The sequence below is a fragment of the Hemicordylus capensis genome, chromosome 1 (genome assembly GCF_027244095.1).
Source record: "Hemicordylus capensis ecotype Gifberg chromosome 1, rHemCap1.1.pri, whole genome shotgun sequence".
Lineage (NCBI taxonomy): Eukaryota > Metazoa > Chordata > Lepidosauria > Squamata > Cordylidae > Hemicordylus > Hemicordylus capensis.
This window is the reverse complement of record NC_069657.1, coordinates 258,510,901-258,526,914: the sequence shown is the minus strand read 5'-3', so window position 1 is coordinate 258,526,914 and position 16,014 is coordinate 258,510,901. Positions and strand designations below refer to the sequence as shown.

The 16,014-nt window shown below is 46.9% G+C and overlaps 1 protein-coding gene and 1 long non-coding RNA gene across 3 annotated transcripts in view; one reads left to right on the top strand and one right to left on the bottom strand.

Moving 5' to 3' along the window:
- Positions 1-7,348, bottom strand: part of LOC128340894 (uncharacterized) — a 38,939-nt gene extending 31,591 nt beyond the window's left edge. The window contains exon 1 of the long non-coding RNA XR_008314063.1: positions 7,245-7,348. This is a non-coding gene — a long non-coding RNA (uncharacterized LOC128340894). The remainder of the gene's footprint in view (positions 1-7,244) is intronic.
- ISM1 (isthmin 1) overlaps positions 3,071-16,014 on the top strand; it is a 45,144-nt gene continuing 32,200 nt past the window's right edge. Inside the window, exon 1 of one of the 2 annotated variants that reach the window (XM_053286695.1) lies at positions 3,071-4,481. In XM_053286695.1, the coding sequence (XP_053142670.1) occupies positions 4,365-4,481 (117 nt within the window). In that variant the 5' untranslated portion in view covers positions 3,071-4,364. The remainder of the gene's footprint in view (positions 4,482-16,014) is intronic. The other variant, XM_053286694.1, reaches the window with a different exon arrangement.

The window sequence follows — 16,014 nt, the reverse complement described above, 5'->3', positions numbered from 1 at the left end:
AAACCTAAGTGTTTTTTGCCAAATAGGACTCAAATATTCCTGGAAAAAACTGAGGAAGTTTAAAAACTAGCCATGCAAGCAACTGGGGTGGACTGGATTGATCACAAGTGACATAACTAACCAATACCAAACATTCGCTGTGGGAAAGTATTTCAAGGTCGACCCATTGTCTTTATACTATGGGAATCCATTGTCTGCCCAAATGATTTCTGGATCATATTTCTATTAAATAATCACAGCATTTTAGAGCAGGAAAGTATCCTGGAGGGCTTGTAGTCTATCCCCTTGCTCACAGCAGGAAACTGCTACAGTATCCCTGCAGATGGCAGTCCAGCTTCTGTAAAGACCTCCAGAGAAAGGAAGTCCACCACTGCATGAGGCAGACTGTTCCACAGTTGAACAGCCTTTAGAGTTAGGAAATTCTTCCTAATGTCTAGCCTGAATCTCATTCTGTGGGGCTATTCTGACGATCTGCAAAAATCGGGCTAAGAGAGCCTAGCCCGATTTTTGCAGATCGTCAGAACCACTGGGCTCAGCTGCGAGCCTGGTGGTTATAGAACTGGTAACCCACTCAAGAACCCCTGCCCCCCAACCAGGTTTGCAGAGCAAGTGCTCCACAAACCAGGTTTTTAAAATCATGAGTAGTCGCAGCGCAGCTTCACGCCGTGCCTACTCACGAGTAGACCCCCCCCCGGAGGGGAGGTGAAAAGCAAAGGGGAGGCGAATACTGGGTGTCTCATGAGTAGACCCCCGGAGGGGAGGCGAAAAGTGGAGGGGAGGCGAAAACTGGGGGTCTCCCCAGTATGCCCTGCGCACTTGCGCAGGGCATACTGGGGCTTCCAGGGGCCACGCAGCCCCCGAGCTCCCCAGCCCCCACCAGTTCCGTCTCGGAGCCAGCAATCATGTGGGCGCCCGATCCGGCCGCCCAGGGCTCCCTCCCCGCTCATGAGCGGGGAGAGTGGGCTTAGCCTGCTCTTCCCGCTCACCACCCCAAACCGGGTCTCACAGATCATGAAACCCGGTCCTGTGTCATTTTAACCTGGTGTTAATGGGGAGACAAAAATATACCCAATTTCATGTCACTCCTACACACACAACCCATAAGAAAGATTAGTTATTTTGAATTTGACTTATGAGTAGGTTTTTCCAATCCTGTCTCCCTTTTTATGACACATTTAATAATTTTAATTAAGTTTTAAAAACCCTGATGTTTAAAACCACCAGTACACAATTTGCCAGGTTGAACCATATGAAATATCTTAAATCTGTTGTCAGAGTCAACCACCCCTGACTGTCGTGCTGGTTCACAAGAATGGATCTGTACAAGTAAATGTGAAGTACATCTTTAATCCTCCAAATCAAAGCTTTCAAAGGAAAGTCAGAAATGCTGTGATCAGTATGGTTTACAGGTCTTATGTACAATGGTTCTGTTAAGTTTTATTGCTGGTGCCAGGAGGATTAAAAAAGCTTGTCCTGTGTTTGATAGCTACAGTGTCAACACCCACAGTGTTTACACCCGCACACCCTAATCCTATGCCTATTTGCTCAGAATTAAGTCCAACTGAGGTCAATGGTATTTACTTACAGGTAAATATGCTTTTGGATGGAATTGCAGCCTTAAAACCGTGCACTTTTCATGGTGCAACTTTGAGAAGCGTGTGCAGCAACACGTCTCGGAGAGGGAAGGCAGACAAGGGTGGGGAAAGTTCAGCTCTTTCCCTATTTTATGGAAAGATTGACCACCATCTTCCACCTTCTATGTGAATATAAGGCATGTAAGCAACCAATATGGCAGCTTTTAACATCTAGTTGGCCAACGCACACTTCCATGCATACTGTGGTAAACCCTAGTAGATTCAGGTCACTGAATTCAGTGTGAAGTTTTCATTGAACCTACTCTAAATAGTATAAGTCATCACAGTGTTTATTCTGTTTTACTTATACACTTGTAGGAACACCTTAGACTGACCTGGGTTGTTGTCAACATAGAATTTCTACCCAAGAGAGAAGTACTACATTATTAGCTCTAAGGACAGGAAGGAATAGGAGATGTCAAGAGCTTGGTCTTTTTTCTGTTGTAAGACACGGGTTCTCAACCTTGGGTCCCCAGATGCTGCTGGACTACAACTCCCATCATCCCTAGCCACAAGAGTCACAGGCCATTGTGGCTGGAAATGATGTGGGTTGCAGTCCAACAGCTGGGGACTGTAGGCTGGGAACCCCAGGAGTAGAGCAACGCAGATGCAAATCATGGCTTCTTGAACTGTTAACATTCAAGAAGTCTCAACAGGGAGAACTAGTCTTTTTCTTTTGGAGTGTCAAGAAAAAGAGGAGAAAGTGGCTTTTTGTTGCACAATTCTTCTCAAGGGTTCCCCACTTCTGAATAATGTTGCTCTTAGCCCTGGACTTCAGTGCCTCCACACCCTCTGGGGGCCCCCAAATCCTCTTTAGTCTGTTCTGGGTGGTATGGTCACCACTGTCTGCATTGCGCCAGGTGGCCGAGTGTGATTATGTTATTATGACCTGTGCCAGGTGCTTTAAAGACAGAGGGGGAATTGGGGAAAGAAATATCCAGGGTGGGAATATGATAAGTTGCGTGTTGAGATGTTTCTGCTAATGCATAGTTGCATAAATAGACCTGTTTTATATTCTTACATTCTTGAGTTCAGTTGCTGTGTGTGCCCTCAAGAACACATGTGTAAAAAAATACTGTGTTTGGGGGGGGCGTGTTTGTAGGGGGATGATGCTTAACTTGCAGGGGGGACCTCCAGCGGCCTTTAGGTCCAGGCTCCCAAATTACCTAAGTGCACCGCTGCTTCGCTGCTTCCGACCACAGGCAACAGCCGCCAGCTGCAGGAAAGCCACCAGTGACTGCTAGCGAACTACTGGCTTGTAAGTATCTAAGTTGGCACTTAGGGGCAAGTAAATAGCAACAGGGAATAAAGCATGAGGGGGAAAGAACCCAGGGCTGCCGTGACGACAACAGAAGAGAGAAAGCTGAGGCGGGGGTGGGGGGAGAGGAGGGACAGAGACAACAGCACAGCAGAGGGAAAGAGCCGCGCGGTATAAAAGCCTGAGACACACGCCACGAACAAGTCAGGCAGCCGCTAGAAGGAGAGGAGGGCCAGTTTCTTGCAAAGGCAGCAGGGCCCACACGCCAGCCAGCAGGAGGCAGGGAGTGGAAGAACCCCTCGCAGAAGCCTTAGGTAGGGGGTGCGAGAGAACGGGGGGACACGTTTCCAGCAAGTCACACACCCAAGGACTTTGTTCCTCCAGACTTCCCTTCCTTTCTCCGCGGATTATTTAAACCCAGGAATGAAGAGGCTGGATGGAAGGAGCCGCGACCTCTGCAAGAAGATGAGCTTCTGATCACCAATCAGCTTCAGCCCTGAGCAATAGCAGCAAGAGGACCAGGAGGAGTCCGGCGGCGGCACGTCCAAGCATAGACAGACCCACGCCCTGCACTCAGGCGGGCAAGTCCTGCTTGAAGGCTCCAGCCCAGACGGGCGCAGCAGGCACTGCCAGCCTCCAGCCCCGCGGGCTCCAGAAAGGTGCCTGCTGCTTGTGAGCGCTACCTGACGAACGGGGGCGGAGGGCGTATTCGAGAGACTAGAAGCGCCTTCGCACGCCTGGGGGAGGAGGGCAGGTTGTGGACGTCGCCTTTCCTCGGGGAGCAGCAGGCGTCGGGATCAGGCGGGGGGAGAAAAGCGAGTCCGTCCTCAAGCTGGGGTGCTGCCTCTTGCTGCCAGCAGGGGCGGGCGCCTCCCTCCCCTTGGCTAGTGCCTCTTTAAGGCAGACCGGACATCTCCTCCTGTACAAGCCGCCCCAGCCCTTCTGCCGTCCAGGCGCACCCCACGCGGCTCTCCGTCGCCCACCAACGCGAGGGCTGCCCCGCCGCTGCCGCCACCTCTCCCTTGGCTGCGGCGCGCTCAGAGCCCGAGGTGGTGGGGGAGAGAGAGGTCAGCCACCCCCCGGCGCGCTGCTGCTTCTGCAGTCAGGCAGGACCCCATGCGGGCGCCGGGCCGCAAGAGCAGCAGCAGCGCCCCCTGCAGCCGGCCCCGCTCCCTGCCAGTGCCCCGCCGTCGGGCCGGCGGCCACAGCTCCCTTTCTCCACCGCCTCGGAAGCCTCCTCCCGTCCCGAAGTGGCTCCGCCGTGGTGGCGGTGCGGCGGCGGCGGCAGGGGCTGCAACAGCTCTTCCTCTGCCAGCCGGGTTGATCCTGAGAGCGGCGCTGGAAGTCCGGCTCTTGCGCCAATAGCCGCCGCGACTTCTACGGCTCCTCCTCCTGCTGCTGCTGCGGCTGCTGCTCAGTTGCCGCCGCCGCCGCCGCCGCCGCGGAGCCCTAAAGCCGCCCGCTGCAAGAGGATGGTGCGCCTGGCGGCCGAGCTGCTACTGCTGCTGGGACTCCTCCTGCTTACCTTGCACATCACCGTGCTGCGGAGCAGCGAGCCCGACGCGACGCCGGGCAACCACAGCCAGCAGGTAAGTGCAACCTCCGGCGTTTGAGGAACCGAGGGGCGTGCGGCGTGAAACTGCGAGTGCTTAAAGAGGAGAGAGGGGGGGTTGTCTTTCTTTCTTTCTTTCTTTTTTTTAAAGCAAAGCAGAAAGCTTCTCGACATTTTCAGACTTGAGAAGGGTCCTAAGGAAGTGGTGGGGGCACCCATCTACACACCCGCTCGGTTTCCACACACACACACACACACACACATCATACACCTTCCTTTTGTTTATACTGCCACCCACTGAAATCACGGTCTCCACAGGTCTCCTGAGAGTGGGTTTGAAAACGCCTTCAGTGTCTTGGGGGGGAAAAAGGCTTTGGAGCGAAGCCCGCAAGCGTTCAGTCCACGCTGTCAAGAGGGTGGGTAGCAGCATGTCTAGCCCTTTTCACACTTTCACCTAACCCGTGAGAGGGAAGAGCGGGACTCTCTGCCATTTATACGATGTCCAAGTTGGTTCGTCGCAGAAACAAAGAGCTGCATAAACAGCCTGAATAAGGAACTACATTTTTATGCTATTGTACCCGCAAAGAAGAGTTACCGCCTTGGGGGCGGCAGGGGGCGCGTAAAGTTCCTGATCTCACGGGGAACTGACATGCCCACAGCTTCTACTGGAGTTAAGTAGACTCTATTCAGATCTTCTGATGAATACCTGGAGGTGGTGGAAGCAGGACAACACGTTTCCTTCTCCCCACACCTTCACGAAATGTGGGAACCACTAAATGTGTCACTTGTATGAAAAGGTGTGATGCAAGGCCAGAAAGTTATTCTTGCTCTTTACAATATATTCTGACTACCTTATATTTATGGCATGGATTGCTGGATTACATATAGATAGATAGATCTTTTGTTTCTGATCTACTTTTCTCAGTGATGGTACACTTCTACCCTGGAATCTAAAGGAGAAGCTATATGTCTGGAAAATATTGCTATCATTCTTTGCAGATAGCACACACATTCCACTAGGCAGTGTGTTCGCTTACTCAAATTCTAGAATGATAGGCTGCCCACTTCTGAACCTGAAGTATTATGGAAAATCTTAAGAAATATACAGTGAATGTGGAGAACTTACAGCAGTGTATCATTTGTGTGAATTTGCTGTAATATCCTTTTAGTCTTTTCCAATAATAATGGTATACTTTTTTTTTGAAGTGCCTCGTGTACACTGTCTTGTTATCCTTACCACAACCCTATAAAGTCAATAGGTCAGTATTATTATTCCTGTACTGTAGATTTCTGAGAAAGAGTGGCTTGCTTGAGGCCATCTCATAAGTTCATGGCAGAGGCAACAATCAACCTGGGAACTTGCTGATTTGTAGCATGGTCTTTTAGCCACTACCCTAACTTGACATATATGTTGAGTGTCTTCATGAATTCATTATCAGCAGTTTCCTTCTCCTTTCACTTCTGTGTTGGTTATACCGCCTTACAGAGGACCATTAAATGCACAGTCTGTATGTTGAGGAAAAACACTTAAAAGTTTGTCTTCCCTCTGGGGTCCAGTGTTCCCTCTAACAAGGATTCCCAGATGCTGTTGACTACAACTCCCAGCATCCCTAGCTGCAATAGCCTTTGCTTGGGGATTATGGGAATTGTACCTAATGGCACAGCAGGGAAATAACTTGATTAGCAAGCCAGAGGTTGCTGGTTCAAATCCCCAGACTATGAGAAACACCTTTATCGGGCAGCAGTGATATAGGAAAGATGCTGAAAGGCATCATCTCATACTGCATGGGAGATGGCAATGGTAAACCCCTCCTGTATTCTACCAAAGACAACCACAGGGCTCTTTGGGCACCAGGAGTCAACACTGACTTGGCGACATACTTTACTAGTCAACAACATCTGGGAATCCCTGCCAGAGGGAACGTTGCTTGGGGCCCTTATCAGGGTGCTACTTTGTGCATTACACTCCTGCCATGTGTAGCTGGGTCGTAAGACATGCTATATACCAATGCTCTGGGCAGGCAATGTGCCACCACCTCCTGTTAGATGCTAAACTGCAGTTACACTTTCAGATGAGAATGCCCTTCGTAGTGTTGGATGCAGGGAGGCTGAAGGACCTGCATAGCAATTCCCCCAGTCTTTGTTCTCCAGTGCCTTTTCCCACTGAACACCAAAATGTTCACCATAAGGGCAATTATAGCAAGCCACATACACACACACACACACACACACACACACACACACACAGTTATAGGGTAGGACCCACAGCTTGCAACTTAAACATTGATTATGTTCTGCTTGTGAGGAAATCTGCAAAGAATGATAGCAATTTTATGTGGGAAATAGAATTCACATATTCTTTGGAGAGGATGTCCAGTGCTGAATTGCCCTTTCATTAGTACTATCAGGTTATCAATTGCTAATTCTCATGCCACAGCCTTAAAACTCCTATATGGGCTGACTAGGGAAAGAGAGAACGCCAGCCTAGACAAAATGAGAGGAAACGAGAAGCTCTCACCCTCACCCTCTGCTGCTGTTGCTATAGTTACTGCTGTGCTGCAGGGGGAGGGAAGACGTAGCAAATTACCCCCTAGTTGGGGCAGCTACTACTATATTTATATACCACTTTTCAACAAATATTCTCAAAGCAGTTTACATAGGAAGGATAAATAATAAAATGGTTCTCTGTCCCAAAAGGGCTCACAATCTGACCACACACACACAGTTTTACTAGATTCACCATCTATGCTAGGAACTACTGCTGTGCTCGCCAAGTTAGTGCTGCACTGAATTCTCATACCTCCTGCAGAAGCCCTCGATTCCCGCGCACACACATGAGGATTCCTGTACATCTGTCCTTGGTTTCAGTGACTGTTTTGCAGCTGTTCTGATAAGAGAGCTATCCGGAACCTAAAGGAAGTGGTCGCTTGCACTTCCACTGAGTGACAGGAAGTGGGAATCGTGTGAGTGACAGGTGTTGCAAAGATGCCCAGGGTGGTGTGGGCGGGGTGTGTGTGGGGAATCTCTGATCTCATAATCTCTCCAGACATCTCTGGCAGTGGAACAGTAGCAGCTGTCCTGATGCCTTTATTATTTTGATTTCTATCCAACCCACAAGGCTCAGGGCAGCTTGTAGCATTTGAAAAACCAGCCTCAAGAAGCATGTGGTGGTGTCCTCATTGGCACTTTACAGAGCATGCATTGTTTTTCATTTAGGTTTTGAACAGCGAGTAAGCTTAATTTTTCTCCATCTAGGCCACATTTTCCCCTCCTCCAGTACTAATAAATGCTGTACTCATTTGTTTTTCATTCTGGATAGGTGTGACTGAGTTTGTGCAGATGGGCTGCAGGAAGTACACATTTCTGTTGCAAACCTTCAGGCTTCAGAATGGCCTTAAATACTGATAATGTGCTCTGAGAATGACTTCTGCATCCTTGCTTATGCATATATCATAACAAATGCTTATATCTTTCAACAAATAATATACATATATTCATGCATATACAAATGTATATATCTTTCAGCAGTCATTTGCATTTGCCATTTCCTTCTCTGATATGCATGGAGATGAGCATTTGGGATCAACTCCGTGCTCCAAAAGTGTTTGATTCACTTTGAGGCTTCAAACTGGAGCGCAGTCTAAAGTTCCTTAGTAATGGCTGAGAAACAAACCCAATAGCTCAACTCTGATAAAGGACAAAAATAAATAGGGTCTTCAAAATGTTGTTTTTGCAGGAGGCTTAAGCATTTTTCATTTGCTCAGTGTCTATGGTTAATGAATGTGTGGTGGGGGGAACATACTCCATTCAGTGTTCCCTCTAACAGGGATTCCCTGATGTTGTTGACTACAACTCCCAGAATCCCCAGCCAAAGGCCACTGCAGCTAGAGATGATGGAAGTTGTAGTGAGCAATATCTGGGTATCCCCGTTAGAGGGAACAGTGACTCCATTCCATACCACTGTGGTGTGGTGTAGTATTAGTGTAGAGAGCCAGTGTGGTGTAGTGGTTAGAGTGTTGGACTTGGACCAAGGAGACCAGAGTTCAAATCCCATTCAGCCATGAAACTCACTGGGTGACTCTGGGCCAGTCACTTATTTTTCAGCCTAATCTACCTCACACCACTCTGGGCTCCTCAGAGGAAGAGCAGGATACAAGTATGCACATAAAAATAAATAAATACCTGCACATTATCCATTAAAATGTATGTGGAACAGGTATACATATTAAAGTTTGCATCTAGTATGTATACATACTAAAATGTATACATACATTCTTTTTGCCCTCCTTTAGGGAGGTTATATCTGAATGATATGTATTGAACAACTAAGAAGGGCTATAGTATTCACCATTCATGTTGGCAAGTAACTTCTATAATGACATAATTTACTGCTGTTGCCTAAGAAAGGGGCTCCCAACGTTGGCCCCTAGATGTTGTTGGACTACAAATCCCATTATCCCCAGCCACAATGGCATTTGGCCATTGTGGCTTGGAAAATAGGAGTTGTTGTCCAACAAGATCTGGGGGGCCAAGTTTGAGTGCTTGTGATCTAAGGTTTCCTAGAACACAGCTAGCATTTGGGAATAGAGTGAATGAGATCTCTCGGTAACACTACAAAAACCTTTAAGCAGGTTCCGTGCCAGCAAGTAGGATTGTTTTGTGCAGCTGCTAGGGCCCTAGCACACCAGCATGGTCCACTGTTGACAGTGCCCTGGGCCTGCCACCACCTTCCCCCATAATGCCCTAGAGCAATGCTATTTCAGGTGCATTGTCAGAAATTAACATAGCAGTTGCCATGTGCCCAGTGCTGGGAGACTGTTGTTGGCACCAGGTAGGCTGCCAGGGGTCTGTGACGTAGGAGGGCAGAGGACACTTTGCTGAGGGCCCCCTCAAACTTGGAGCCGGCCTTTGCCACAGTTTTGCGCACAAGGATGTGGGATTAGCTACAGATCCTGGAAGTATTCACTATCCTCCTTTCCTTATAGCATCAGGAAAATGCCTGATGTGTCATTTTTCTTCTGGGTATAGCTTGCCAAATTTATGTCCTACAAATACTGGAGCTGCCGGCATTCATCTCTCGGGTCTTCCCATTCTTCATCTGAAATGTAGGGTTGTGCCTCTGCTTTTGAAATTAGGCACCAGTAAAGAGCTGCATTGTGTGATCACTGGAGTGATGGGATTCAGATCTGGGTATCTATTGTTTTCTCTGGTCAGGGTTGTAGCTATAATTGAGTGGATGGGTTCAAAGAACTTAGGCCCCCTGCTCCTGAGGGCCCTCCAGATCCATCCCTGCCTATTTTCTTCATTATCTCCCTCACTCCGAGAGGCCGTTGGGGAGAGAAGTGAACAAGGGCCCCCTCTCTGCTAGTTACCCCCCTGTCTGTGGTATAAGGGGTTCTGGAACCAACATTCTCCTTTCATAGTTACCTAAGCTTTCTAAAGCGACCTCTGGCAACCATATGACATTGGCAGCACCCTGTAATTGTGACATTAGTTGTTGGAAAGATCTAAGCATTCTGTCGTCCTTTCCCCTGCTTTAGTAGACTTCCTTAAGTTCATCCTTTACAGATACCACACTTGCCTAGCCTTCTCATAAAAAGATGCCACATAATTTACACTGGTGAACAGTTCTGGGTGGCTATGATTTATTAATCTTATGACTCAAACTTGATGCTGGGGGTATTTTAAGGGGGCATGCCTCTGAAGTGTCCCTTGTTGGGAGGGGCATCTTGCATTCAGAATATTGTGTGAGCTTTTGGTAGATTGAGGGAACTGACCAGTATGTAAAGGTGTTTTCCTACCTGCCTTTTTACACATAGAGGTCATTCACACAATCAAAAACTGTATCCTACCTAGGTTTGGAAGCTGTGTATGTGCCCAGTTTTTGGTTGTGTGGAAGTAGGGTAGGAGGAAAACCTGGGTAGCTTTACCTCCTACCTTTCTTCGGCAGATTCACTTCTACCCAGGTTTTCCTCCTAACTTGCTTCCACACAACCAAAAATTGGGAGCACACACAGCTCCCAAACCTGGGTAGGACACAGTTTTTGATTGTGTGAATGATCTTACTGTTTGGCCCTCAGACATATGTGTGAGATCCCTGATTGACTTGCAATTTCATTCCAGCTTTTAAAACAGTTGTATCTTGATTATTAATACCTACAGCCTAACAAAGCAAAGTATTGAAAGCATTAGTGGAATAAAGAGATCTTCTGGTGGTTGCTCTGAAGCATGCTCCTGTGTAAGCAAATTATTATATCCAACCATGTGGACTCTGCCAGCCATACAACAGCCTAGAATAATCTTTCCATACCTCAGTTTTAAGGGGAGATGCACTTGCTTTATGGGGAGTTTTGGCTAAGTATGCACTGGATTCTGAATCACATTATCATTAGAAGCATTTCTTGTAGACTCTCATTGTATAACATCTTGTATTCCTGTGGGTTCTCTTAAAATGTCTTCAAGATGCCTATCAATAAACTTTTTTTATGAATGATTCTTTCCTTATGGGTTCCTGAAGTGCCTTAAAATGATGTTCTGTAGAATAGTAAATCTGAAGAGGAGGTTTTTTATGAGGCATTTGCTACTATTGGAGTAATCCTCAATTTGCCTTTCTTGAGAGGCTACTAACCTAATGAGGGAAACAGCTGGGCAAATGAAAACTCCAGGTGAAGCTAGTTTCGTTCTTCATAAACTCCTGCACAGGGGCGTGGGAGTGACTGTCTACTTTAAACATTAAAATAAAATAAAAAGTCAGTGGGCAGGTTCTATTTAACAGCAGCTCACCCATTTATATGTGGACTCCTGATCTATAAAGCATCTCTACCATTTCTCACGGAACTATCTCTGAAGTTTAGTTTCTGAATATAAAGAACATTGTTAAGCTAGTGGTCCAATACACTTCTTTTTCTTTTATCCTCTTCTGCCCTGTGTAGCAATATACTTCCAAGCTCAATTAGTTTTACAGCTATGGATCTTGGGAGAGCAGAATCTTGAAGACATTAACGGCATGGGCAAATAGTGTATCGGATGTCCTGCTAAGCATTTCAACAGATGGAAACATAAGTTGCAAATTACTTATTCTCTAGCCAAAGTTGTAGTAACCTGTCCTAGGTGTATACTTTAAAACACAACTTAATGGATGCTTTATACATCTCCGAAAACTTTTTCTACCTCCCAGTTTTCTAATATTACAAAAAGGATTCGCAACTCCCACAAATCTATTCAGTTGACTATGGGGTAGAACTACTAGGCCTGGGGTACTGGAAACATCGGCACCTCCAATAGTGCTGTTTCCTTCCACCACGTGGAGGCAGCCAATCCCGAGGCAGTTGCCTGAGGTAGTATGTGGTTCCATCCACCACTGGTGCATGGGAGGCTGGGCAGGTGCAGGGAATGCTGGGAGGTTCCATGGGGAGAATGAGGAGACACACAGGGAAAGAGCGTGGGGATGCCTGGGAATTGTAGTTCCTTCCAGAGCTTTTCCCAGCCAATGCTGGGTTGGAAATTAAAGAAACCTCCCCTGCCCCAGCTCTGCAACCACGTACTATCTGGGGTAATTGCCCTGGGATTGGCTGCCTCCACGTGGTGGTGGGAGGAGGAAACGGCACTATTGGAGATGCCAATATTTTTGATACCCCAGGCCTAGTGGCGGCCCATGAACGCGCCTCCGGGTGGGGTGGCGGGAGGCAGCTTTAAGAGTAAAGTAATTCGGGACTCACCTCCGCTGCGGCGGCACCTGAACGCTGTTCGGAGCCGCAGCGTGCCGCCCAGCAGCCCCTACAGCGAGGAAGAGCCTCCACCACTCACCTGGTTGCTGGTGGGTGCTCAGCCCTGTGGAAGCCAGGTGAGTGGCGGAGGCTCTTCCCCGCCGTAGGAGCTGCTGGGCGGCACGTTGCAGCTCCGAATAGTGTTCAGGTGCTGCTGCGGCAGAGGTGAGTCCCGAATTACTTACTCTTAAAGCTGCCTCCCCCCCCCCACCCCCGGAGGTGCGTTCACGGGCCACCACTGCCAGGCCTAAGAACCACATGCTAATCTGCTAGTCTGAAATGTTCCTTTTCTAAAAAGAAAGAATGTGTATAAAAAAGGAAACAAACACTGTTGTCACTGATAAATAGTTGTAAATCAGATGGCTAATGGCCGTAGCTGGTCTACATCTGAGACCGGAGAAGTCAGCGCGATGTACGTAGTAATTTCTCTTGCAGCCTTTCTAAGAGGCTACCTGGAAATGAACACCTAACAGGTGTTAGAAATGCTGCAGTGGTTCTTATTTTCACTTTATGTTTGTACACTGTGTGTGAATTAAGGTTTTTTTTTGTTGTTTTTTTAAAATAGATTTCAATAGGAAGTAGTCTGTGGAGAAGTTTGTTTTGGGGAGGAACAGGTCTTGCCCTTTTCAGTTTAAAACCACCACACACGGGGTGTAGCAAGGTTAGAGTGGGCCCAGAGACAAGATTTTAAAATACCCCCCCCCGAAAGTAAAGAAATCTTAAATGAGGCCGAATAGTTATAACAAAAAGCATAGATATATATAAAAAATCCTAAATTATTTTTTTAAAGGTTTTGTAAATTGTGGACGATGCAAGTCGTTTAATGGTACTAGAGAAAGACATGCCGTTCTGGTAGCTCCAGGTCTTAACACTCACATCAATTTCAGAGGATGAATACAACTGGAGGAAGCCCGGGCGGGTGCGTGGCTGGGGGAGTCAGTCATGTGACTTGCCTCTGGGGCCCCCCCAAGGCAGTGGGCCCCCAGACAGCTATCTCCCCTTGCCCTATTATAGTTACACCCCTGACCACACAAACAAGTTGGGGAGGGGGTATGGTATGTATTTACTAACAGAAATGTCCCCCTCTCACTTCTAGGAATGTGACAGTGACTGGAATTCATAAGATGCCTTCAGGATCTTGACATTTTAAAGCTCTGCCTTGATTCCACCCCCACCCCGAAAAATTTAATGTACTTTTTGAGCTTATTTAAAGAGCAATTTGATGTTTTATCAGTGTTGCCTTTTTCTGGACTTTTGGCAACTTGCTGCAAATAAGGGCCATATTTCAAATGTATCATATGTGCTGTTTACCTTAAAGAAGAACCTTGATGCACTCTAACGTAGTTAACTAGAAATTTATCAGAGAGAAAATGAAATGTAAAGCCTAAAATGAAATTAGCTCCCTTTCTGGCAATCTAGTATGCAAACTTCCATCTGTGTAAAGTAAAGTGTGCTGTCAAGTCAGTGTCGACTCCTGGCGACCACGGAGTGCTGTGGTTGTCTTTGGTAGAATACAGGAGGGGTTTACCATTGCCATCTCCCATACAGTATGAGATGATGCCTTCCAGCATCTTCCTATATTGCTGCTGCTTAATCTAGGTGTTTCCCATAGTCTGGGAAATATACCAGTGGGGACTCAAACCGGCAACCTCTGGAATGGTGGGAAATTGGGAACATGCTAGCCTGCTCCAAGTGGATGTTTTGTGCATTGCACTTAATTAACATTTGTACAGGGACCAATATGCATCAAGCCCATCACTCACAGGACCAATCCAAGTTATCTGTTGTGGTGTATGGACCATCTGGTTTGGGCGGAAGAAGAGTATTGAGGCCTATATTATGTAGACCCCTGTACAAATATGGCAGTTCACTACAGAAATGATGGGGAGAGTTTGAATAGTGTGTCTAGTCTTACATGTATTGATCAAATGTCTGCACTGGGCAATGCACCAGATAGTTGCATATATTAACACTGGGAAATGGAAAAGAGCACATATTAAAGTTACCGCCGTCCACACTGATACAAAACTCAGAGTGAGATATGGCCCTCAAGGACACCTCACAAACCCTGTACCAACCCAGAAGGGAGTCAAACAGGGCTGTATCCTAGCCCCACTTCTGTTTAATTTCTGCATCAATGCTTTAGTGAACTGTCTGAACAACTCTGATTTCCACCCTCCCAAGTTGACTGAAAGATCCTCCTACTCTATGCGGATGCTGCTGCAATCCTCTCGAGGACCCCTATAGGCCTCAGAAGGGCACTGGCGGCTTTGTTACAGTACTGCAAAAATGAACAAGTTGAAATAAATTACCAAAAAGCTAAGATCATGGCCTTCACCAGAAGACCCAAGATCCGCTGTTGGAGTATCGATGGCCACAGAATTGAACAGGTCACCTGTTTTACATATCTGTGGGTGGTCCTCCAGGCCTCTGGCACACAAAAGGCTCACTGTGAACACGTTGCCTTAGCGGCACAGAGGAGCACCACTGCCATCTTGAGGTTCATCCGAACTAGAGGTGGTCATTATGTACCGGCAGCACTCAGACTGTATGAAGCCAAGCCTCTGGCACAGTTACTCTGTGGTGCCCACCAAGGTCTCCCCTCTCACTTTAGTATATTGGAGCGTGTCCAATCTAAACTCCTAAGAGCGGCCTTACAGGTGCCTAGCTGTATCTCCAATGCCACTTTGCGTCTGGAAACTAGCATGATAAAAATTGAGGCTAAAGTTTAGATGACTGCTCTCAATCACTGGCTCAAACTAGCTCTTTGCCCACAGGGCCTGGCCTCATTAACACTGCAGGACAATTTCCAATCATCATGGAAGCAGACAGTCGATAATAAAGTGGCACTATTGGGCCTCTCACCTTCTTGCTATGGGCAGTGACAAAACAAAAATGACCATCAAACAGAGGGCCCTGGATATGGAACGTCAGGTGGATCTAAGTATGGTTCCTGGCTATCAAGCCTCGGACAGCTCTAGGTTCACGGTATCCCCCGCTACATATCTACATATCTGACCGCTACATATCTGACCCAGTTGGAAATACCGAGCCACAGAAGGGCATTCACCCTTGGTGTCATGCCCTTCCATCCACTGTTTTGGAAGGTAAATACAGGAAGATCCCATTTACGGAAAGGCTTTGCCCCTGTGCTTCTGGGGAGGTGTAAACCACTGAACACGTACGCTTGAACTGTCCATTTTATAAAGATAGCTGGGAGATGTTCATACTTCCTCTACTTCGCAACTACCGTGGCCGCTCCAGTCAAGTCTACAGTAAGATGCTGCTCTCAGATGAAAAGCAAACCTTCACGTATAATGTTGCTAGGTTCTGCGCTGTGGCTTGCAAGATCCATCAGACCCTGACTGCCAGTCCATAACCCGTGATTTTAACTACTGACCATTTTATTCTAACATGTCTTTTAAATATTTTTACTATCTTAGTTGCTTTTAACTTATAGTTATATATGTACTTATATATTTAACTATGTTTTACCTTCATTTTATTGGACATTCCGTTAGAGTTGTATTCCCCTATAGACCAATTTTTATATAGATTGTATCAAATTGTTTATATTAGTTGGTTGTTTTATTTGTTTTATTAGTCTTATTAACTGCTTTCCCTTATTTTTTACCTATCCCGCCTTTACCTTTTGGTATATTTTATAGTTTAAATATATAACTCAATTTTATTGTAGGGCAGTAACTGGCTATTGTGATGTATTTTTAGTATTTGATGGTTTTTCCATGCCCTTATATGCTTTTTATTCTTGTGCTGGTCTGGGACCGTAATAAAGATTGATTG